Source organism: Camelus dromedarius, chromosome 27 (assembly GCF_036321535.1).
Source record: "Camelus dromedarius isolate mCamDro1 chromosome 27, mCamDro1.pat, whole genome shotgun sequence".
NCBI classification, from domain to species: domain Eukaryota; kingdom Metazoa; phylum Chordata; class Mammalia; order Artiodactyla; family Camelidae; genus Camelus; species Camelus dromedarius.
Window position 1 is genome coordinate 24,401,816 of NC_087462.1, and position 22,666 is coordinate 24,424,481.

At 48.3% G+C, this 22,666-nt stretch overlaps 1 protein-coding gene and 1 long non-coding RNA gene across 11 annotated transcripts in view; one reads left to right on the top strand and one right to left on the bottom strand.

The window, feature by feature from the left end:
- Nucleotides 1–3,809, bottom strand: part of LOC116148472 (uncharacterized) — a 43,037-nt gene extending 39,228 nt beyond the window's left edge. For 5 of the 7 annotated variants that reach the window (XR_010378128.1, XR_010378132.1, XR_010378131.1 and 2 more), the window contains exons 1-2: nt 3,373–3,809; nt 333–541 (exon numbers count right to left, since the gene is read on the bottom strand). This is a non-coding gene — a long non-coding RNA (uncharacterized LOC116148472). The other 2 variants (XR_010378130.1, XR_010378129.1) reach the window with 2 other exon arrangements.
- ZNF454 (zinc finger protein 454) overlaps nt 1–19,828 on the top strand; it is a 34,894-nt gene extending 15,066 nt beyond the window's left edge. Inside the window, exons 1-5 of one of the 4 annotated variants that reach the window (XM_010993674.3) lie at nt 3,996–4,328; nt 5,200–5,320; nt 7,764–7,890; nt 8,314–8,403; nt 16,567–19,828. In XM_010993674.3, coding sequence (XP_010991976.3) covers nt 5,288–5,320; nt 7,764–7,890; nt 8,314–8,403; nt 16,567–17,900 — 1,584 coding nt within the window. In that variant the 5' untranslated portion in view covers nt 3,996–4,328; nt 5,200–5,287 and the 3' untranslated portion in view covers nt 17,901–19,828. Of the gene's footprint in view, nt 1–3,995; nt 4,329–5,199; nt 5,321–7,763; nt 7,891–8,313; nt 8,404–16,566 lie in introns of those variants that run through there. The other 3 variants (XM_031437954.2, XM_010993676.3, XM_064480164.1) reach the window with 3 other exon arrangements.
- The last annotated feature ends 2,838 nt before the right edge of the window (nt 19,829–22,666 follow it).

A 22,666-nucleotide genomic window follows, 5' to 3' on the forward strand; every position in this document is an offset into this window, starting at 1 on the left:
GTGACAAGGGGAAAAGGCCAAACGCTAACAGAGACAAAAATTCGACACGTGAACAAAACCTTTGCAACTCACAGCATGCTCAGAGTAATCACAGGGAGAGGGTGAATAGGTCTGTACTTAGGAGAGTCGTTCAGGCAATTTATTTATTTTGTGCACATTTAGTAAGTACTAAATATGATTAATTCTAGAAATGTCTAGAAATCAAAATGAATAAGGTAGTCTTTTGTTTTCCAAAGACTAAGCAATTGGCGGTGGGATGGAAGAGGGAAGAATTCCAGAAGTAGTAAGGCAGGTAACACAGCAACCAATTAAACACGGGCGCCTGAACTTACCTGGGTGGATGGGGTGCTATCAATAAGAACAGGAAAAGTTGACCCGTTCTGCGGGGCGGTGACGAGTCCGGCCTGGGGGGCATCCTGTGAGTCTGTGGGTACCCAAGCGGATGTCTGGGCAGCAGAGTAAGTTGAAGGCCAGTGAGCCAGGGTTCTCTGGGAGCGCTGTCACTGACCGCAGTCAGTGGGCAAAGTGGAATCAGTAGAAGCTGAGGGGAAACGATAAGCAAAAGAAGAATGAAAAACAAAAATCAGCAGAAGGTGGCAGCACAGAAGTAGGAGAATTTTAGCACAGGGACGGGGACAGTTCATATTTTCCAGTGCCGCAGAGGACTACAGGAAGATAAAAATAGAAAATGGCCTTTGGTTTTGGGTATGGGTAACCTCTGTAAATTTTAGTGGCTTGAAGAGTGAGTTAGAGGTTGAAAAGGACTTCGCAGCTTGCCTGAGAAAGGCGAGATTTAGGAAGATAACCGGGGGGAGACTGTGGTTGAGAGGGAGTGTCTGTATCAGAATACATATACAGAGGGTGTATATATCAGCTACAAATAAGAGAAAGCCCAGATAACAGTGCCTTACAAGCAAACAGGGATTTATTTTTCTCTCATAACAAATATGGAGGTGGTTGGCACTGGTTCAAAGACAAAATTATTCAGTGCCCAGAGTTTCAGGACTTTTCTGTGATGTCACATGATGGCTCCCATAGCTTCAGGTAAATTAGCTGCATTCAAGGCAGGAAGGAACACCTGTGCCTTTTACCAGGCAAGGTTTTCCCAGAAGCCCCTCAGCCGACCTCTGCTTACAGCTCACTGACCACAGCTGTGTTGCATGGAGGCTAGGTGCAAAGAAGGCTGAAAAAAATAAGTATTTAGCTCTTCCAGCCTCTGTAATGGAGGTGGGCAAAGAAAGGGTGGGTGGAGAAAGGTGTTGTAGCCAACGAACAGTCTGTCAAGAGTGTATGAGGTAGAAGAACTGAGCATGTTTATCACTGCATAAACATGGAGCATCTGTAGGTGCAGGAAGGAGGGTACGTGCAGCTCAAGGTGGGGAAATCGGTTTGGGGCACAGGTGGCAGCTACAGGGATCTTTTTCAACAGGACGAAGGAAACTTTCCACCAGGAGAGGTAGGAATCAAGAAATGATGGGTACAAGGTGGGGAGGGTGTAGCCCAAGCACTAGAGCACGTGCTTAGCATGCACGAGGTCCTGGGTTCAATCCCCAGTACCTCTTCTAAAAATAAACCTAATTACCTCCCCCCCAAAAAAATTTTTTTAAAAAGAGGAAATGATGGGTACAGAAGATATCTGTGGGTAGCAATGGAGGAGGCTCCCTATGGAGTCTGGGTGTTTGGACCTTGAGTAGTTCAGTCTGTGTTACGGGACCTCTGTGGAGGCAAAGACTAAGGGGGAATGAAACACTGAGTTAATTATATCCTCAGGAACTTAGGTTTTTAATAATGTCTCTCCCTTAAACCCAGTTTCCTCCTTTCCCTTCACATAATTCTTTTTCTTGTTCCCCACCTGATCTCAAGATAGAGAAATGGATGAAAAGGAGGCAGAGAGGTGGGTAGGAAATAGATGAAAAATGATGAAGACAGCAGCAAAATTAAAGTCTCAAAAGAGAGGCAGACGACAAGGGGGAGAAGAAGAAAGTGTACTGAAGCCTAAGATGGATGCAACAACCCAAAATTGGTAAAATATGAACCCTTAGAGGGAGCAGCAGCAGAAATGGGTCCGATAAATGAAGATTTTGCTACTTTTTCAGTTTTGGAAGCTTTGGGGCCCTTGTCTGTCAGTTCTCAGCCGTCCTGGGCAGCAGGTAACAACCTCTGCGCCTTCTCTCCAGTCATGAGACCTTGGGGAGAGCACTTAGTATATCACTGTCTCAGTTTACTTATTAATAGTACAAACTGCTGAGCTCTGGGTTACAGCCAACGCTCATGTAAAGTGCTTATAAAAGTGCCCGACACATATTTAGTGCTCAATAAATATTTTATTATCATCATTCTCCTATACCCGAAAACAGAATAATAACCAAACTCCTTAGCATGGCATCCAGAGCCCTTAACTATCTTAGAATCACGGAGTTCTCAAAGCAAAGGCCCTGTAGGAAGGTCATACAATTGTGGGCGCCTGTCTCTCCGGCCTGGTTTGCCTGCCCTCCCTCTGGCCCCACACAGCCTGTTCTCCCACAGCTGACCAGTGATTGTGTCTAAATGTGTTCAGCCACGCCACTCTCCTGCTCAAACCCCTTTAATGGTTCCCCATTACACACAGAATAAATCCACACTTTCTACGGTGGCCTTCAAGGCCTCTGGTTACCCTTCCAACCTCCCCTCCCACTCTCCCTCGTTCACTGTGCCCTCTCCTGTCAAACTGGCTTTGCTAAGCCACAAACTCACCAAACACGCTTCCATCTCTGGTCAGCGTTTCTCTTCTCTCCCCAGATGGGCACACGGTTTCCTCCCTCACTGCATGCAAATTTCTGCTCAAATGTTAACCTCCTCAGAGGAAACTTCTAAAAACATTGCTTAAGATAATCTCCACCTCCTCACCCCCGTCACACTCTAAACTTTAATACGGCCTCACTGTGTCATCACCAACTAATAAATACTGTACATTTGTTTTGTTGACTTATTCCCAGTAGAATGCAGCCTGCGTGAGTGCAGGCTTTCACTGCCATTTCTCCAGCCTCTAATACAGTACTTGACAGATAAGTGCTCCAACAGTGTCTATAGAATGAAATCTTCAATAAAACCCAAAACAGAATGCCGTAGTGTCACTGACACTGCTCACTCAGAGGTGGCCAACAGTTTCCTCACTGATAAATCTCAGGTCCCGTCCTTGAGGGGTTTCGGTTTTTGTTTGGCCACAAAGTTAAAGCCCTCTCATCTTTCCTTTCTGAGCTCCGTGAAAATATATATTCAAAGGCAACTAAATACCTACAGTCGGATCTTTCTGTATTTCGTCCTTGCCCGCCCCCGCAAAACACTGTCCACAAAAATAAATCCCACCTTCCCAACCCCCCGCCCCAGGTGTACCGCACAGCCTCCTTGGCGTCCCACACCGTCCTCCGGATACGCCGTGGAGGACCCAGCCTATCCCCCGTCGTGGGCGGCTCCCACGCGCCGTGCCCTCAGTCCCCGGCCACCGCCCCGGGCCCGGCCTCCAGCGCCGCGGCAGCCTCCTTCCCCGTCTGCCGGCCTCCTGCCCAGCACGCCCCGACCCGGCCGCAGGCCACGCTTGGCGGCTTTTGCGTCCCCCGGGCCCAGCCCTCCATCAGGAGCGCGCCTTTTCGGCTTGTCGCCTCCTACGCCGTACTGGGGGTGCTGCCCGGGACCCGCTCTCCTCACCGGACCAGGCGCCGCTCGCCCGGACTGGCCTCCCCTATCCCGTCCCCAACTCTTCGCTGGTCCCTCATCTTCCCTGGTCTGACCGGAACGGAACCAAATCCGCACGTGCGGGTTAGCACACTGGGGGTCAGTTGCCAAAGGAACCGTGACGCCCCCGACGAGGCCTCCGGGAAATGTAGTTTCAGCACGGAAACCCCCCCGGGCCTGGGCGGGGGTGTTGAAGGCCGCGTCCCTGTCTGCGCAGGCGCGCGATATCACTTTCTCCGCCCGCCGCTGGCGCAGGCGCCCGCCGCGGATTCGCCCTCTAGAAAGTGGGAGTTTGGGAAGGAGAAGCGCCGCAGCTCCGCTCCGCGGTTCCCTGGGCAACGCGCAAGCGCAGTCCCGACCCGGGCTGCGGACTCCAGCTCATTGTGCTCTGCCGGCGATGTGGCGCTGGCGATCTCTCGTCGCCGGCAGAAGCTCCTCGAAGTGCGTCCCAGTGGTGACCAGGCGCGGTGGCCAGGGCCGCATCGGGAGAGCAGGATTGGCCTTGGGATGGTCGAGCCTGGTGGGGAGGGTGAATGCAAACCGAGTAGGTCCGGGTCGTGGTACGTTCTGGAGGACGCTCATCTGATGCCCCAAACTTCTCTGGATGTATGGCTAAGGTTTGACTCCCAGGACAAAAAGGCCAGATGTGGGCACTTGGGTTAGGGGTCCGAATCCGCGGGTGCGTGTGGAGGAGGATGCGGTCAGGGCCTCTGGCGTTATCTTGGAACCGACTCCGGGAAGCCCGTTTACGCTCTGGAGTAGATGCTCCCGGTGTGGTTCTGAGCCTTGTATTCGGAACTCGCTGAGGCCGGGGCAGCAGCTCCCCAGGGGACGGGGCAGAGCGGCAGGGGGCGCGAGGAGGGGTGTGCGATTAAGTTCCATTGCGTCCTGCACCCCTACCCCCCACCCCGGCAAAGACACTGCTTCTCGCCCGCTTTTGACCCCAGGTCACCCGAACAGGGCCCCAGTCAGGGAGAGACCTGAGGCCAGAAAAAGGCTCTGCCAGAGAAGCATCTCCACAATGAAGCCCCAGGCTTCTTAGCTTCCTTTCTGAGGAGAAAAGACGACCCTCCTTGCCCATTTCCTTCACTCCCCTCCCAGGTTCAGGCAGGTGTCCAGGTAGGAGACACACCTTTCTTAGGTCTCTCAGCATAACAAGGGCAGAAGGCCAGAGGGTGTGTAGAAAGTGTGAGAAGGGGCTGGAGCAGGCTTTCTTCAAGGAGAAGTCGAGCTATTTAAGATACAAAAGGGAAGATACGGAGAATCTGACCCAGATTGCTAGGGGGGAAATTGGTGGAGGGTGGTGGGAGTAGCAGCCTGGTGAGTTATATTCCCCTTGCAGTGGCGGCCAGCTGAAATACCCGCATAAGGAGAGAGGACTGGGAGCAAACAGGGACTAAGAACTGACTGCTTGGGGTGCTGGAGGACCCCCAGAGTGCCATGCTCAAAGCCCCACTCTGGACTGTTGTGCGATGTCTTTTGACCCAGGCCTCTCCTCGTAAAAGGCGTGTAGAAGCTTCCAGCCTGAGGAGTTCCGCTCTGCTTGTCCTTAAAAGGCCTCATCAGAGAAGAAGGGATGGCAGTCAGGCGCCTGTCAGCTGTGGTCCAGGTGAGTACGGGGGTTGCTGTGGGTTCTCCTCAGAATTGCCTTAGCCGACTTGAGGGTCGTGGTAGGAGCGTGGGCATACTTCTTCCCCTTAACCGGGAGCTTTTTCCCATCCAGTCTCATGCAGGGGCCTGACCCGCTTGCTCCTTTCTTCCCTACTCTCCACCCTCCACGTTGGGCTCATCCTGGTGGGCTCTGAGCTATGGAGCTTTCTAGAGGTCACACAAGTGACACAACTGGAAATGAAACCCAGGTTGGTCCCAAATGGAGACCTGCAGCCTTTCCACTTTTCCAGTAAAATTAAGGCTCTGACGTGGTCAGGCAGAGCCTACACAGAGGTTGAGAGAAGAGAGAAACTGGAACGCTTTCTTAGGAGGGTGGGACTTCCTGGGCTCTTTTTTTTTTTTTTTAATGACATTTGGCTTTTTACTCCAATATTAGGTATCAAATCATTCAAACAATATGTTTGTAATTTCAACATGTTACTAAAAAACCTTTGAGCAGTGCCAGCTCCTTTAGAATAAGGATGTGGACTCCACTTTGAAGGAGACAGCATTCATTTGAGTGGAGAAATTCTGTTGAATTTGGTAGTGTTGACTGAAATAAATGTGCAGCCTTGAAGTTGAGAGTTATGTTTTATTTGGTGGGAGGACTTGAGCCGGGATGACAGCCTCTCAGATGGCTCTGAGGGACTGCTCCGAAGAGGTAGGCGAGGAGCTAGGATATATAGGAGCTTTACATCAAAGACCAGGTAGTTGGAACAATGAAAGATTGCTTGTTATCTAAAGAGAACCAGGCATCTCAAGTTAAAGAATGTAGTGCTTTTCTATGTATGGGAGGAAGCAAACATTTGGGATCATTGAATTCATTCCTTCAACAAGCACCTAGCTATCTAGGGCCAGTACCCTGTCCTTTCTTATTCTGAGTCCCCTCAGAGGGCACCACTGTGAGTGGCTGCAGAGGCCGGGCTGCAGGCTTGTCTTCACTGGGGGTGGCAGCAGCCGCTGATGACTTAATGGCTTCAGCATTCTTTGTTTACTGATATGGTTGCAGTATTGTTCATTTACAGTCACATTGTTCTAACTAGTTCACATTAAACCTGTCCAGGGCAGGAATCTGGCAGAAATCACCGGAAAGGTGGAACAGCTTGTTGAAAGTGCCATGTCAACCCAGCCCCGCTCTCGGGCCGCTCACGCCCTCCTCTCGGTGTCCGGCTTGGCGTGTGGGGCCCATCTCTGGCACCACTCTCTCTGTGACAGCTGTCTCCACGGTGCCAGGCCACTGTGGTATTTCCCTTCCCTAGACTTTTCCTCAGACTCATTGTTGGTGGCACACAATTATCTCGTGTTTACAGGCTACCTTAATTCAGTTGCCATTCAACAGAGCTATCTTAAGGATGTAAAATCTGCCAGGTATAATGACCTGTGCCCCTAATACAAAGGTGAACCATGGACCCTGACTGATTGGTTCATGGGTTCCATCCAACAGGTGTTCCTTGGTTCAGCCTACTTTGTGCAAGGCTCTGGGTTCAGGTAACAGAAACCTAACTCAGACCACCTTAAGCAGAAGCAGGTCTTTATTGGAAGGATGCTAGGGGTCTCCTAAAACCCAAAGGAAAAATGCAGCTGTATTTCGGCTCTGCACGGGAGTCTAGAATAATCTACAAGTCCTTTCTCTTGGACCCCTGGCTTTCTTCTCTGGGCTTCTGCTTGACTCCTCCTTCTCAGTGCACACCAGCTCCCTTGGCCTCTCAGCCAAGAGACCACAGAAGAAGGGACTGGTTGTGATCAGAGGGAACAGTGTCACATGGTCCAGGACTGTTCCCCTGGAAGCCGTGGGGGTGTGGTGGGGGTGGGCAGGTGAGCGGCTGAAGGACAGCGGAAGTTGCTGAGCAACACACGCCATGGGTGCTGGGAGCGTGGGCCGTGCCCCAGAAGCCATGGCGGGAAGGCGTGATGGGAGCTGTGGGACTGTGTCCGTAGATGGTCGGGTGGGGAAACCGGAAGTAAGCCAGAACTCAGCACAGTGGGACAGAGCTTGGGTGGGCCTGCACAGCGGACATGGGGCAGCCACGGAGCTCATGTCCAAGCCGAGGCCCGGGTAGGACTGGTCACGGGGCTGCGGGGAGAGGCAGGGCTGTGCAGATTGGCGCAGATGGGAGAAGATGTTTTGGATAAAATGAGCAGCCAGTGTGAAGTCCCAGTGCTGAGGAAGTATGGCTCCTCTACAAGCTATTTTTCTTCAAAGCGGGAGATGAACTCTAATGAAAGCTCGGCCCCCGGGAGCCCTTGAGGGAGCGCCCCCCTCATCCCAGGGCATCAGCCCCAGCTGGGCTGCCAGCCCTGCGGCTCCCAGCCGGCTCCTGGGGGCGGCCGGCCTTGGCCTTTCCCATGGAGCCACGCGAAGGGGTGGCCACCGGTCAGCGGGGACGGGTCTGCCCTTGCAGGAATCCGTGACCTTCAGGGATGTGGCCGTGCTTTTCACCCAGGAGGAGTGGGCAGAGCTGAGCCCTGCCCAGAGGGCCCTGCACAGGGACGTGATGCTGGAGACCTGCAGCAACCTGGTGTCCCTGGGTAAGTGGGAGCCTCCGGAGGCTTCTCTTCACAGTCGGAGATGTCCGCGGGACCCTCCGCCAGGTTCCACACAGAGGCTGGGGCTGGGAGTGGGCTGGTCTGAGGATGCCATCTCAGTGCCCGTCCTTTGCGTCCTGGGCACAAGGCTCTTTTGGCACAAGGCTCTTTTGGCTTCTGAGGGCAGATGTCTTAAAGGTGACTAGGGGTCCAGCCCTCCCTCCCTGCTAGCAGGGAGGAGGACTTGGGAACCGACTGTCTGTGTCAGGCCTGAGCCAGCTTTTCCTCCTGGGAACTTGCCTCTACCCTGGGCCCTATCAGGTCACCTTTTCCAGGAAGTTCCAAGGACCAGATCTCACCCTTGCAATGATTTCTACCTCTGATATGAACAGATGTGGTCCTTTTTTTCCCCCTCCTCAAAAACAGGACTCTTAGGACCCAAACCAGATACATTGTCCCAGCTGGGCAGAGGGGAAGAGTGGACGCTGGAGGACTCGCTGGGAGGCTTCTGTCTTGGTAAGAACCCTGCAGATGGGAGGCGTCGGGAGGAGTTCAGCAGGGCGCCGGGCCGTGAGCCGAGCAATGAGCAGCTTTTCCCAGCGTGTTCATCTCGGTACCTCGTCGCCCCATTTGTCCTCACATGCACATGTCACACCCTCCTTGGGGCAGCTCGGCCTCCCTCGACTCCCTGCTCCATGAGTTTTCTTCTCTCTCTGCTTGGCAGAGCTTAACAGTCTGTGGTTTGGAAAAGACCTCGAAGTCGTCGGGGCAGCTCCCCGCTGTGCTCGCCTGCCCTGTGGCACCAGATGCAGATGTGACAGCATCTGACCAGGCGCAGTCTGCTCGCATGTCTCCAGGGAGGAGGCCCCGCACTGGGTTCCACTCGCAGGGCAGCTTCTGGTCCTTGGGGCCTGTCACCATGTGTGCACAGAGGCCTTTTTTCCCCTTCTCAAAATAGTTTTAATTACACAAAAATTGTTTACTCAATAAACCTAAAGAAAACCACTTGATCCCTTAATTTGAGTAGTTTGCTAATAAGTTCACATTTTTTCTTTCTTTATTAATCTGTTTAGGTTTCTTTTCATTACATCAGTTGTATGTTTTACTCTTTAGCTTTAAATTATCTTTTTTTGAACCATAAAATGTTTTCATTTATAACTATGCACGATATTCATATGTAATTTTCATATTTTTTATTATGTCCTCTTTCTCATTTCCAATTTTATTTACATTTTTTTAATCTGCATTTTTTTCCCTTAAATTTGTTGAGACTTTTTGTACAGGACCAGCTCTTATTTATTTCTGTCATATGCTGTAATTTTTTAAAAATTGAAGTCTAGTCACTTACAACGTGTCCGTTTCTGGTGTACAGCATAATGTTTCAGCCATCATATGCTCTAATTTTATTTCTACACCTGGCATGATCATTTCCTTATTTTTGCTTGAAAACAAATGTATTTTGATACTGTACATCCTGTATAGAAGACAGAATATGTAATATTTTGGAAAAGTTCGAAGCATAAGCAAACACACCCCTCAGATCCAGCTATCCAGCTTAAGAAACGGGGAACAGCAGCACCTGTGAGGTTCAGTGTGCCCCCCATCGTGTGAGGTTCAGTGTGCCCCTCCTCGTGGGAGGCTCCCTGTGCCCCCCCTCGTGTGACGTTTCCTGCACCCCACCTCGTAGGAGGCTCCCTGCGCCCCCCCTCGGCGGGTCTCCCTCCGTCCACACCAGAGGGCCGCTAGCTTGAAGTTTTTGTTCGCAGCCCCCGTGCTGCTGCTCCTGTGTCCACAGCTCTGAGCGGCTGTGTGCTGCCCTGCACACTTCAAGCGTGCGATATGTGTCCTGTGCTGTAGAGTCCCTTCACAGCTTGCTCTTTTCACAGCCTTGTCGGGATGTGTGGCTCTGGGTCATTTTTTTTTTACTGCACTTTGATATTCCTTAAATGCCTGTGCCTTGATTTACCTATTTTCTTGCTGATAGAGCTACAGGTTGCTTCCACACTTTTCGCTGCTTTTTGGATAACGGGGACCTGCATATTCTTGGTCATATTTCCTTATGCACGTGGGCCTCCTTTGGAAGTTCCTTTAGGTGCGTTCACGGTGTGCAAATACTGGGTTTAAGAGTCTCTATTTCTTCAGCTCTACTAGATGGGCCCGACGGCGGGTTAAATCAGTGGCTCCAGATGATCCTCGGGTTGATGCATGTTCCCGCTACTTCACATTCTTGCCAAAATTTGGAACTGTCAGACCTACAGTTCTAGTCTGATTGCTGAGAAGTGGTAGCTCGTGGTGGTTTTAATTTGCTCTCCCTTGTTCACTAGTGCGGTTGAGCATCTTTTCCTGTGTTGATGGTTTATGTTCCCGGACCTCTGTGCTCTGCCCGTCTTTCTGTTACAGTCTGTCTTTGTCTCATGCACTTGTGGTTCTGTGTATGTTCAGGAATCTGATACTTCACCAGTGAATATATGTGTCGGTCTGTAGCTTATCTTTTTCTTTACCAGCCGAAGTTCTTAGTCTGTGTCTTTATGATCTCTGTCTTAGTGCTTTCAGGGTCCTGTTTAAACAATCCTTTCTACCCTTAGATCCACGAGGGGAGCACTTGGACTTGTTAGCTCTTACAGCCTCAGCATACCATGTCCCCGTATGTGTTTGTTGAACGAAAGCATGAATTTTTTTTCTAATAATATTTACTTTTTTTTTCTTATAAGCCTTACCAGAGATTTACCTTTTTAATAAGCTTTTTTATTTTTATTTTTTGGAGGGCGGGAGGTAATGAGATTTGTCTATCTATCTATCTATCTATTTTAATGGAGGTGCTGGGGATTTGAACCCAGGACCTCATGCATGCTAATAAGCATGTGCTCTATCACTGAGCTATACCCTCCCCTCAATAAACTTTTTATTTAAAATTTTTAATAAATAAATATTTTAATATACTGATCCTATTTTATCTTTGTTTCATTAATTTTTGCTGTTAATTATTTCTTTGACTTTTTTGGAGTTTATTTTGTTTTATTTATTGTATTAAATTTCATCAAAATAATACATGCTTAATGTATTTAGCTTAGTTTAATGAAACTACATTGTTTATTATGAAAACTGATGGCCCCTCACCCCCCTTACCCCCCTCCTCCCCTCTTTAGAAGTAACTGTTTTCTCCTCTTTCAGCTGAATATTTGGTATATTTGTTCCCACGTCTCCAGGGAACATGTTTCCATGGCTACCTCTGGACTTTGCAGTTTTAGGCATTATTTATTGAGTTTCTTCTATAAAAGGTGAGGACTCGGGTCACTGCCCGCACAGTTCGTCTTACCTCCTTTTCCATCCCGAGTCCTCCCAGTAGAGCTACAGCGTCAGCGTTACAGAGAGAGTTACAGAGAGGTGGTCAGAGGAGTGATTAGTGTGTATACGTCCTGAAGCGCTACTCACAGCTGGCCCGGGAGGTAAACTGCGACAACCTTGGCTTTTGTTTTCCTAAGCAGTCTCTCCCAGGGATCATGTAGTTTCGTAGAATGTAATCTCAGCCCTTCTGTAGGTGGCGGCACCTCCTCTCAAGACTTTCAGATTCATCAGCCACTCGATGACTTTATTTTCCGGGAAGAGCCTCTTCTGGGGCCCTCTGACCAGCTCCATTCTAGGAGGGCTGGTGCCCAGCTGTCATCTTCCTTCCTGCAAGTTCCGTCTTTCCTGGGCTGCACGCCCCGTGTTGTCCTTTCTCATGGTTTTCTCTCTTCTTTTGGAAGCAATAGCTTCCTAAGAAGGGATGCATCGGAATAAACTTTTTGTAACTTACCGTGTCTGTAAATGTCTTTTTTCTGCCCTGACACTTCCTGGATACTTTAGATAGAATTCAGCACTTTTCCTTCAGACTTCTGAAGGTGTGGCTTTCTTGTTTTCTGGGCCTCAATCTGCTGCTGAGAAATTCGGAATCATTCTGGTTCTTCATCTGTGAGCTGTTTTTCCAAAGCTTGTGGGACCTCCTCATTTACTCGAGTGTTCTGAGGTCTCTCAGTAATGTACCTGGCGTGGTTCTGTACGTGTATCCATGCGCATTGATGAGCCTTTCCATCTAAATTCCTGCCCTGGGATCTAGTAAATCAGTGTTAAATTTCCACCTTTAGTTTTCTCTGTTTTCTCTGGATGGAATACCTGATACCTCCTGGACTGGTTTTCTAATTTCATCTTTTTATTATAATTTCCAGCTTTATGTATTTTTGTCCTCCTTTTTGACAGCTTTCTTCAGTTTTATCTTCCAGTTTATCTATTGGGTTTTTTTTTAAAAAAGTATTTTTAATCAGCTTTATTAAAGTATAATTTACATGCAATAAAATTCACCCTTCTGTGTGTAATTTGTGATCAGTTTTGACAAATGTATCACCAAATGAAGAATAACATTTTTGTCATCTCTAGCTAAAAACTCCCTCCCGCCTCTCTGCAGTTGATCCCCTCCCCCGTCCCCAGTCCCTGGCCACCACTAGTCTGCTTGGGTCACGCGAGTTTCCCTTTCCAGGATTTCATGTACATGGAATTATGCAGTGTGTGCTCTTCCGTGTGTAACTGCTTTCACTCAGCCCAGCATCTTCGAGACTTAGCCTTGCTGGTCCATGCTGTTGCTAGGCAACGTCCTAACATACGGATGTAGCACTGTTCATCCATCCATCATCCATGAACGTTTGGGTTGTTTTCAAGTGCTGGTGGAAGCTGCTGTGAACACTGCGTCCAGGTTTTTGGGCTTCTGGGTGGATTTATTTTCAGCGCTTACGCTTTTTGTGGGCATGTGCTTTCACTAAAGCGTAGAGGCCTGGATCCTCCGAATGTGTGTTTATGCTGTGCGGCTGTTTCAGAGTGCCCGTTCCGTTCTGCATCCCCACAGCAGTGCGGGCAGGGTCCGGGCGGTTCCCAGGTGCCTCTTACTGCTCTCCATGCTGGGGAGCAGCTGTGAGGGGGGCCGCCCTGCCTTGTTCCCCATCTCGGCGGAAAGGGGTTCGGTCTTTCCCCATTGAGTATGTCAGGTGTAGATTTTTTTGTAGATTCCCTTTATCAGGCTGAGAAAGTTTGCACCTGTTCCTGGTTTGTTGTGAGTTTTGTCATGAGTCGATACTGAATTTTTGTCAAATACTTTTCCGAATCCTTGTGATGATGCAGTGGTTAGTGTGGTGAATTACATTGATTGGTTAAAAAATATCCAATCAGATTTGCATTCCTGGAATAAACACAACTTAGCCTTGATTTATTACCCATTTTAAATCTTGCTGGGTATAATTTGCTCACATTTTGTTAAGAGTTTTTGCATCTATATTCCTCAGAGGTATATTAGTCTATAATTTTTCTTTCCTAGTCTGTAATCTTCTGTCCTTGCGATATTTTTGATTTTGATATTAGAGTAACGTTAGCCTCATAAAATGAATTTAGACATTTCCCTTTACTCTTTTCTGGGAAAATGTATGTAGAATTGGTGTTATGTCTCCATGAAATGTTTGGCCGACTCAGTGAAGTCTTATGGACCAGGACTTTTCCTTATGGGAGTTTTAAACTGAAAATTCAGTTTCCACAGCCCTCTTGTCTTTAGCAGGCCATGGGTTTTGGCTGCCTTGGCCTCCCAAACCCTGATCTCTGCTACTTGGTTCGCTGAGACTCCTGGGTGGTTTTGGCCCCTGTGCTGAGGCCCAGAAGGTGCCTTCAGGGACTACACCAGGGCGTCCCCGGGTCTTCCTGTGTCTGTCTCCCTTCTCCCAGGATCGCTGTCTTTCCTGCCATTTGTCCATTGCCTAAAAACAGTTGTTTCTCTTTTCTTTTTTCTCCCAGTTTTCTAATTGTTTATGGTGGGAATTCTCTGTTTTCAAATTCTGCCATCCTTTTTAATTTCCAGGAGCTCTTGTGTCTTTGAGTGTTGTTTTATTTGTAAGCTCTTATTCATATTTAACAGTTAAAATATTTTACATCTAAAGAGAATGATTTTCAAAAACATCTCCTTCCCCCCTCATAGGCTCTGTGTTCTCGAATTTTTCTCTCTGATTGTTCTGGTACCTCTTCCTTGTTAAAGGCTCTCCCGAGCTATCCAGTATCCCCTCACTGTCCGCCCCGTTAGGCAGTGGGAGGATGGAGGTCCTGTGGGAAGCTGTGTGTGGCTGGGTGAGCGGGGCTGGAGTCCTCCAGCCGATGCCTCTGCCACGGCCGCCCAGTGTGTTCGGTGCCAGGCAGCTTTGATTTAGTCTCTCCTGGTGAAAAAGCCCCCAGCCTTTTGCCTAGTCAGGAAGTCCTCCAGCTCCTCTGAGTTGGGAAGGGATCTGGGGGCATAAAGCTTTCATAAACTGACCTTAAACCAGTACTCCTTCTTTTATCACCCCCCCCCCCCCCCCCGCCTTCCAGATGTACCTGGTGGTGCTGATTCTTGAAACTTTTGACGACTTGGAGGTCAGCTGGGCGAGTTTCTGGTCCCTCCGTGGGGGTGGCCTCTTGACTACATTGCGTAGGGTTTGGATCATACTATTTGCGTGCCTGCCTTGCTTGAAACCCTAGAGTTATATAGTTTAAAACCTTTTTTATTTTTTTAATGTGGGCCAGTGCAGCTAGGGCTCTTGCCTCTTGATTCAGCCCCCCTGAAGTGACCTGGGCCCCGTGGGGGCTGACCCTGAGGGCTCCTAATTATAGGGAGTCCAGTCTTTCCCCGCCTCAGCTCCTCTTCGGCTGGTAAAACCAGGGTGTGTTTGGCCCCGTCTTGATGCACAATTAGATAAGCGTTTTCCTGTAACATAAAACATTAAAAAGCCAATATTCTCTTGTATATAGATGACACTGTTTTTATGATCACAGTCAAGAAAGGGCTTTAATAGACAAAGTTATCCATGGCTGCTAGAAAAGAAAGCTAGCTATTGGTTATTTTTATTGAGCCACATTATTATCTTTGAAAACCACTCCCAGTTTTTTAAAAGTAAACTTTTATTGAAGTAATACTAACACAGGAAAATGCACAAATCACTCAACAGATTTTTACAGTATAATTACATCTGTATAACCAGCAGCCACATCAAGACATTATATTTACTAGAACACCAGAAACCCACTCCCCTCTGTTTCTTTTGTCCCAAAGATAATTACTGCCCTGACCGTAGCTTTGTTTTGCCTATTTTCAAAGTTTGTATGAACAGAATCATAGTGTCAACTCCTCTGTGTCTGACTTCTTTCATTCCATGGTGTATCTGAGATGCATCCGTGTTGGCATATGTAACAATTGCTGGTTTGTTCTCATTGACGTATAGTGTTTCACTGTGTAAGCCTACCACGACTTGTGCATTCTGCTGTTGCTAGACATTTGGTTTGTTTCTAGCTTTGGAGCTCCCATCAGTAGTATTGAAACTATTACGAACATTCTTGTACATCTGTTAGAGAATATATGTATGCATTTCTCCTGAGTTTATAGCTGGGAATACTATGTTCATGAATATGTAAGCTTTAGTGGACGCTGCCAAATAGTTTCTTAAAGTGGTTTTACCATCTTACACTCCAGTCGGCAGGATATGAGGCTTCTATATCCTCTTATTTACTTAATATTGTTGTTTAAGATTTTTTCACCATTCTAGAAGAAATATGAAGCATCTCCTTGTGTCTCAACTTACGACTGGTGAAGTCGATCATCTTTTTATTTTTGTTAATCATCTAAATATTCTCTTTTAAAGTATCTGTAAGTCTAAGTCTTTTTCCTATTTTCTATTTGGTTTTCTGGTCTTTTCTTATTGATTTATATAGGGCTGTATATCTGGGATTCGATCTTCTGTCATATAGATATACATGCATTGTAAATGTTGTTGCACACTTTGAAGAATGGTGTTATTTGATAAACAGAAGTTCTAAATTTGTAGGATAGTCCAGTTAATTGAGGGGTTTTCCCCTCTTATGGTTAATGCTTTTTATGACATAAGGTCAATATATAAAAACCAGTATCTATATACCAGCAATAAATAATTGGAAAATTAAAATTTCCAAAAACATTTCAGATGTTCACATATACATCCTCATGGTGCATTCTCCTCATGGAGATGTCACATGATTCATACAGATTTGAAGACGTTGCTTCCCCACCTGTAGCAGGAGGTTCTAACCCTAACAGTAGATAGCAGGGGTTCACACCACTTCCATGGTCGCCTGACTTCTTGGTTTCCATCTGAATGCTGAAATGAGTCTATAAAACATACATATTGGTTTTAGAAGTTACTCTGGAGCTGAATTTTTTCCAACCAAGTGTTGACCTCTAGTTTTAACGGTTCCTTAAGGCCACATCTAGGTTAGTTTAGAGACCACATCGCTGAAGTAGATAAGGTATATATTTTTCTTATCTGCAAGCATAATATGGTCTGTATAGGTTTTTTGAGGCTTAGAAATTTAGGGAACTTCTCTGTCATCACAAAGAAGGTAAGTATTGTGCTCAGGATCCCAGCCCAGGCCCGGGACCCCCGAACCCCGGCTCCAAGCCCTCCTGCTTCATGTGCTGTGCTTCAATCCGCCCCTTCCGGCCGTGCCCTCTGTTCCCCTCTCCTCCCCTTTCCTTTCTCATCCTCACGTCACGAACTCTTCAAAGCTGCAGCCCCTTTGTGAGCACGATAAACCAGGTCATGTTCTTGTCCCAGCTAGATGTTTCACTAGGATAAAACCGACAATTTTGTTTTCAATGTCTTTCAGACTGGGTGACTATGCCTGTGAGTAAGAAATCTACTCTGAAAGCAGGTGTTCCTGAAGGAGACGTGGGTCAGTGGATGATAAAGGCGAAATGCATTAGAGACAGTCACTGGAGATATGACAGCCTGTCGGAGTGGCAGCGTGAAGGCCAGGAGGTAAACTCGCAGCAGGTGGTACTCAGCCACCAGCAACCCTCACCCCTGGTCGGTGACCAGGAACGTGACGAATTCGGGAAGCACTGCACCATCAGCTCATCTTTGGTTCAGAGCCAGGGGGTTCAGCCCAGCAAGAACGCCTTTGAGTGCAGCAAGTATGGCAAAGCCTTCACAAAGGGTTCAGCCCTCAGCAAACATCAGAAGGTTCATACTGAAAACCTGAACGCAAACCGGAAAGCTCTCATCAAGGAGAAGCGGTACGAGTGCAGGGAGTGCGGGAAGGCCTTTCACCAGAGCACGCACCTCATCCACCACCAAAGAATCCACACCGGCGAGAAGCCGTATGAATGTAAGGAGTGCGGCAAGGCCTTCTCAGTGAGCTCCTCACTCACCTACCATCAGAAGATTCATACCGGAGAGAAACCTTTTGAATGCAACTTATGTGGAAAAGCTTTTATCCGAAACATCCACCTTGCCCACCATCACAGAATACATACTGGAGAGAAGCCTTTTAAATGTAACGTATGTGATAAAGCCTTTGTGTGCAGGGCCCATCTTACCAAACACCAGAATATTCATAGTGGAGAGAAACCCTACAAGTGCAACGAGTGTGGGAAAGCCTTCAATCAGAGTACAAGCTTTCTTCAGCATCAGAGAATTCACACTGGAGAGAAGCCTTTCGAATGTAACGAATGTGGAAAGGCCTTCAGGGTGAACTCCTCCCTGACTGAACATCAAAGAATTCATACTGGAGAGAAACCTTACAAGTGTAGCGAGTGTGGGAAAGCTTTCAGGGATAATTCATCCTTTGCCCGACATCGGAAAATCCACACCGGGGAGAAACCTTACCGGTGCGGCTTGTGTGGGAAAGCTTTCCGGGACCAGTCAGCCCTCGCCCAGCACCAGAGGATTCACACCGGGGAGAAACCTTACACGTGTAACACATGCGAGAAAGCCTTCAGTGACCACTCGGCCCTCACTCAGCATAAGAGAATTCACACCAGAGAAAAACCTTACAGATGCAGGGTCTGTGGGAAAGCCTTCATCCGCAGCACACACCTGACCCAGCACCAGAGGATTCACACGGGAGAGAAGCCCTATAAATGCAGCAAGTGTGGGAAAGCCTTCAACCAGACTGCAAACCTCATTCAGCATCAGAGACACCATATTGGAGAAAAGTGACATGGAAGCGAGCTCTGAGGCTGACTGTATTGATGACTGAATAACCCTGAAGGCTCTTGTGAAGACAGTCCTTTTGTTTACGGGGAGTCGAGCTTCACAGTACTAGAGGTGTGGAGAATTTAAGAATGCCAAACACTCATAGTTCAGAACTGCCTCATTTGAATGGCAGTCCTGTTGAATTAGACCGAGTTACCAAGTATCAGAACCAAAATGGACCTTCAGTAACAACATAGCAATTAGTTGATTATTAAGAGAAATTACCAAATTATAAAAATGAAGTTGACAAGCAGAGGAACAAAAAAGTAAGAAAATGGCCTGTAAGCATTTTAACTCTACTTCATTCCCCTGATAGAAAAGAGTCTCCACCGTTAATGGGGCCCTTTGTTTTCCTCACCCTCTGCTGGCACCCAGCGTGGAGAATGTGGTCACCCCTGCAGCGGCCCAAGAGTTACATAAATTATGTTCCCCGCCTTCTGCTTCAAACCACCTTTTGTCAGCTCTCTGGGTCCGTGTGTCCCCTGGCCTCTTACCTGCATTCTCCTCCTGGGACGATTTATTCGAGTGGCCTGTCCCTTTTTGGTCTCGCAGCTCCTGACCGGCGACATCAGGTCACTTACTCCCAGCCACTTGCCCTTGAGGGCTGAGGCGAGCTGACCTCACGCACAGCCCGCGATTCTGGGTGGTGCACAGACCCAGCTTCCAGAACTTGGGACCTCTGTCCGGGAGGCAGAGGTTGGTCAAAATTCTTGCTTTACCCAGTTTGGTCCTCAGCTTGACTCTGACCCCGGGACGATGCCTAAAGGAGAGGCCTAGTGTGTGCAGACATGACCCCACCATTGTTCTGCACTCTGCCTCCTCTACACACGGCAGTCCGGGGCGTGCTCAGCCTCAGGGGTGACGGCCCCAGCCCCCTGGGGGCCCCCTCCCCTTCTGTGACTTGTCATTTCCGGATGTGCAACTGACAAGGGAGGTCAGAGCCTCAGCACCAGCTGTCAGGAGCCTCTGCCCCCCTCGCTTTCCCTTGGCCGGGCAGTCCTCTGTCTGCCGTGCAGAGTAGGTTCGTTACTCCCAGAATATTGAACCGCCGCCTCCTGGTCCTTGCCCCGCTTTTGTCCACTTTCCTGAAGGGACCAACTCTGTGTTCACCAGGAATGCAGAGAGCTCTGAATTTCTGCTTTTGCATTTGGAGGTGGCCGTTTCCTTTCGTCCATCTGGGTGCTTCACTACTTAAAGACGACCCCGTTTCTGAGAGTGGTGGGCAGGGTGTGGAGTAATTCCATGGAGCGGTCAACAGCACTGTGACATGGTCTGGCAGGGCGGTGTCCGTGCCCAGAACTCTGAGTGATATCTCGTCCTGCAGGTGCAGTTCCCTCACCATCCTGAATCTCTCAGTGCTGTCAGTAGAAATCCCGGGTAATATGACATCCATGTGCCTTCCCACACTCAGCCTCTGGTGGCCCCTCCCCTCCCCCAGCACAGGGACTGGGGTGGGGGGCGTGGCAGTCCCGGGAGCTGGAACACACCACATCATGAAGATGGAGAGTGGCAGGCTCCTGGTCTGGGGAAGTGTCCTCCGTCAGGGTGGGCACCGTGTGGCCCTATGGATGCAGCGCCGTGGCTCCGGGTTACGGGGGAGGGTGCTCTGTCACGGGGGATCAGTGGGTCTCAGGTTAAACGTGGACTTGGAAGCTGCCAGCAGCTTTGAAGCCCGAGTTCTGTAAATTCAGCTCCCATCTAATAAAGGCCACCAGTGTGGGGAGGCATCTCCTATTGGGTGATCAGCGACTCCTGCTTCCTTCCCTATTGAGCTGCGGGCGAGGCAGCATTTCAGGAGTTTCCTGTGACCCTCTGTGCCCTGGGCCCACACACTCTGCAGCCTCACGTGGCTGGCAACTCCAGGTTCCAGAATAAACTTGAAAAACTGCTCACTACTAGCAGACGTCTGTCTTCAGTACCATCCCTGTGGCCCACTGGTCCTGTTACCTCCTTACCTTGAATCCCCCACCAGAAACATATTTCTCAGCCGAGTTTGTTGTTCATTTTGTTTGCTTTTGATGAGAGCTACCGCCGCCTGGTTCGGGCTTGTGGCTGGGCTAGGGCCGAGACCTGCCGCCATCCATCCCAGTGACAGCTCAGTGGCTGTACCTCTGCAGGCAAGGGTGCAGCCCGGAGGCCCTCTGTCTGGTGACATCCACGTCCCCTGAGCCTGCCTCGTGTCAGGCTTGGGTCTTTGTGAGACTGGACCCCTGAGATGCCCGTCACTTACCCCTCTACAGGGAGACAAAGTGAATACATGGCCTCCTAGCTCTGCTAACAGGGCCTTTGTGCCAGCTTCCATGCACTTATGGGAGTGCGGCTCGTCTGGCCAGGCCACTAGCAGTGGCTTCATTATAATCTGCCAAGATGAACACCTTGTCGAATGACCTCAACTAAGGGAGCCAACCTTTGCCCAATTGCTGTCTCGTCCTTTTCTGATCTGAAATGGCATGGTTCTCCACGCAGGCAGTCTGACCTGCCCCAGCACGATCTTTGACTTAACCCCCAAGAGTGCATTTTTGAGAACTCAGAGTCCCCCAGCCACCTTCTCGTCTGCCAGCTGATGTTGTGGGGTTAGGCAAAGGGTCCAGCAGTTACTGACAGGGACTTCCCTCCACCCACCCTCTGCCAGGTCAGCCCCAGGACATCAGAGATTCCTAGGAGGAGCAGTTAATCCCACATCACCCTTTTCTAGTTTTACTGATTAGCCACACAGACACTGTGACAGGTGAGGACCACTGTTTGGACCCTTCAGGGTTGGCATTGCCGAGCTGGTAATGCGCCATCCTCAGCACATTCAGCCCATCCCCTCCCTGCCCCAGCCTGGTGCACACAGGCTTCCCCGCACACCCACACCTATGCCGTCACGAATCTGTGCACGTGGCAGAGGACAGGCTGAATTCGCATGTGAGCCAGCCCCCCCCCCACCTCACCTGGACTGTGGAGAAAGACAGGAGCCAGAGAAGCAGACCTGGGCCCGCCTCCCACACCAGTGCTCTCCTAGGATGCTTCGGAGTTGCCCAGTGGGTACACCCGCGACCAGTGCGGATTCCTCTCTGCCCAGCAGGAGGGTGCAGCAGGGAATTAGCACGTAGACTTTGTTCTATTATTCAGTGCCTACAGGCTCCCATGAACAGCGACAGTGCCAGCTCCTGAGGGGAGAATAATTGCTCCTTGTTCCCCACTCCTTTTTTTCTCCTTAGTTGAAGTATAGTCAGTTACATTGTGTCAGTTTCTGGTGTACAGCATAGTGTTCCCCCTAAATTTGCCAGTCACTTACTTTCCTGGGTCCTTAAATAGCTATTCCATGCTTTCTGTCCAGGTTTTACAGCAGCATTCAGAGGAGGAGACCAGGATGGAGTCTACCTGCTCCATGTTATCCAGATCTGGAACCTAGAATAAAATTTTCTTTTTATCCAGCATTGTATTTTTCCTAAGTTAACTGCCCTACAGTTTTGCTTACATTAATTTCAACAGATGCTTAATTCTTTTCAGATGTTTTAGCATATGAGCCAGCCATTTTTCCCATTTATTTAACTTTTACACTGTTTTCCTCTGTTTGGAATCCTTGGTCCTCCCCTTGTTTAGCCTACTCACTTTTTAAAAAATCTATATTTATTCAGGTATTTAACATTTCTCCTCTTTCTTTATTCTTTTATTTATTTTAAATAATTTTTCATTAAAGGTTATTATAAGATATTGAATATAGTTCCCTGTGCTTTACAGAGGAAATTTGTTTTTTAATCTAATTATGTGTATAGTAGTTAACATTTGCAAATCTCAAACTCCCAAATTTATCCCTTCGCACCCCCTTTCCCCTGGTAACCATAAGATTGTTTACTATGTCTGTGAGTCTGTTTCTGTTTTGTAGATGAGTTCATTAGTGTCCTCATTTTTCTTTTTTTTTTTTTTTAGATTCCACATATGAATGATATATTGTATTTTTCTTTCTCTTTCCAGCTTACTTCACTTAGGATGATGATCTCCATGTCCATCCATGTTGCTGCAAATGGCATTGTGTTATTTTTTATGGCTGAGTAATATTCCATTGTGTAAATATACCACAACTTCTTTATCCAGTCATCTGTCGATGGACATTTAGGTTGCTTCCATGTCTTGGCTATTGTAAATAGTGCTGCTGTGAACATTGGGTGCATGTATCTTTTTTAATTAGAGTTCCCTCCAGATGTATGCCCGGGAGTGGAATTGCTGGATTATATGGTAAGTCTATTTTTAGTTTTTTTTGAGGAATCTCCATACTGTTTTCCATGATGGCTGTAGACTGCTCACCTTCTAAATTGTGTATGTCTTTCCAGCTGGATCTTTTCACTCATTTCGTAGATCAGATCCATTGTCTCTTGGATCCGGTGTATTTCTCTTTCGTGGTTTACTCCTTAGTTTTGTTGGAGCAGATCCTCCAACAGCATTCTAAGGAAGCATGAGAGATGAACTTCATGTCCTCTCATGTCTGAAATGTCTTCGTTCTGCCTTCACATCAGATTAGTAGTTTACTGTTACAGAATTCTAGCAGTGGGTGAGGGGACAGATGAATCTTTCTTACCCACATAAGGCCCTGCTAAAATGACAGTACAGGTATAAAAATTATATTAACTCACTGTATAGCACAAGGAACTATATTCAATATCTTGTAATAACCTTTAATGAAAAAGATATGAAAGTAAGTAGGTTTATAAATAATATCCTTGTTTCTAGTCCCATGCCTCACCCCT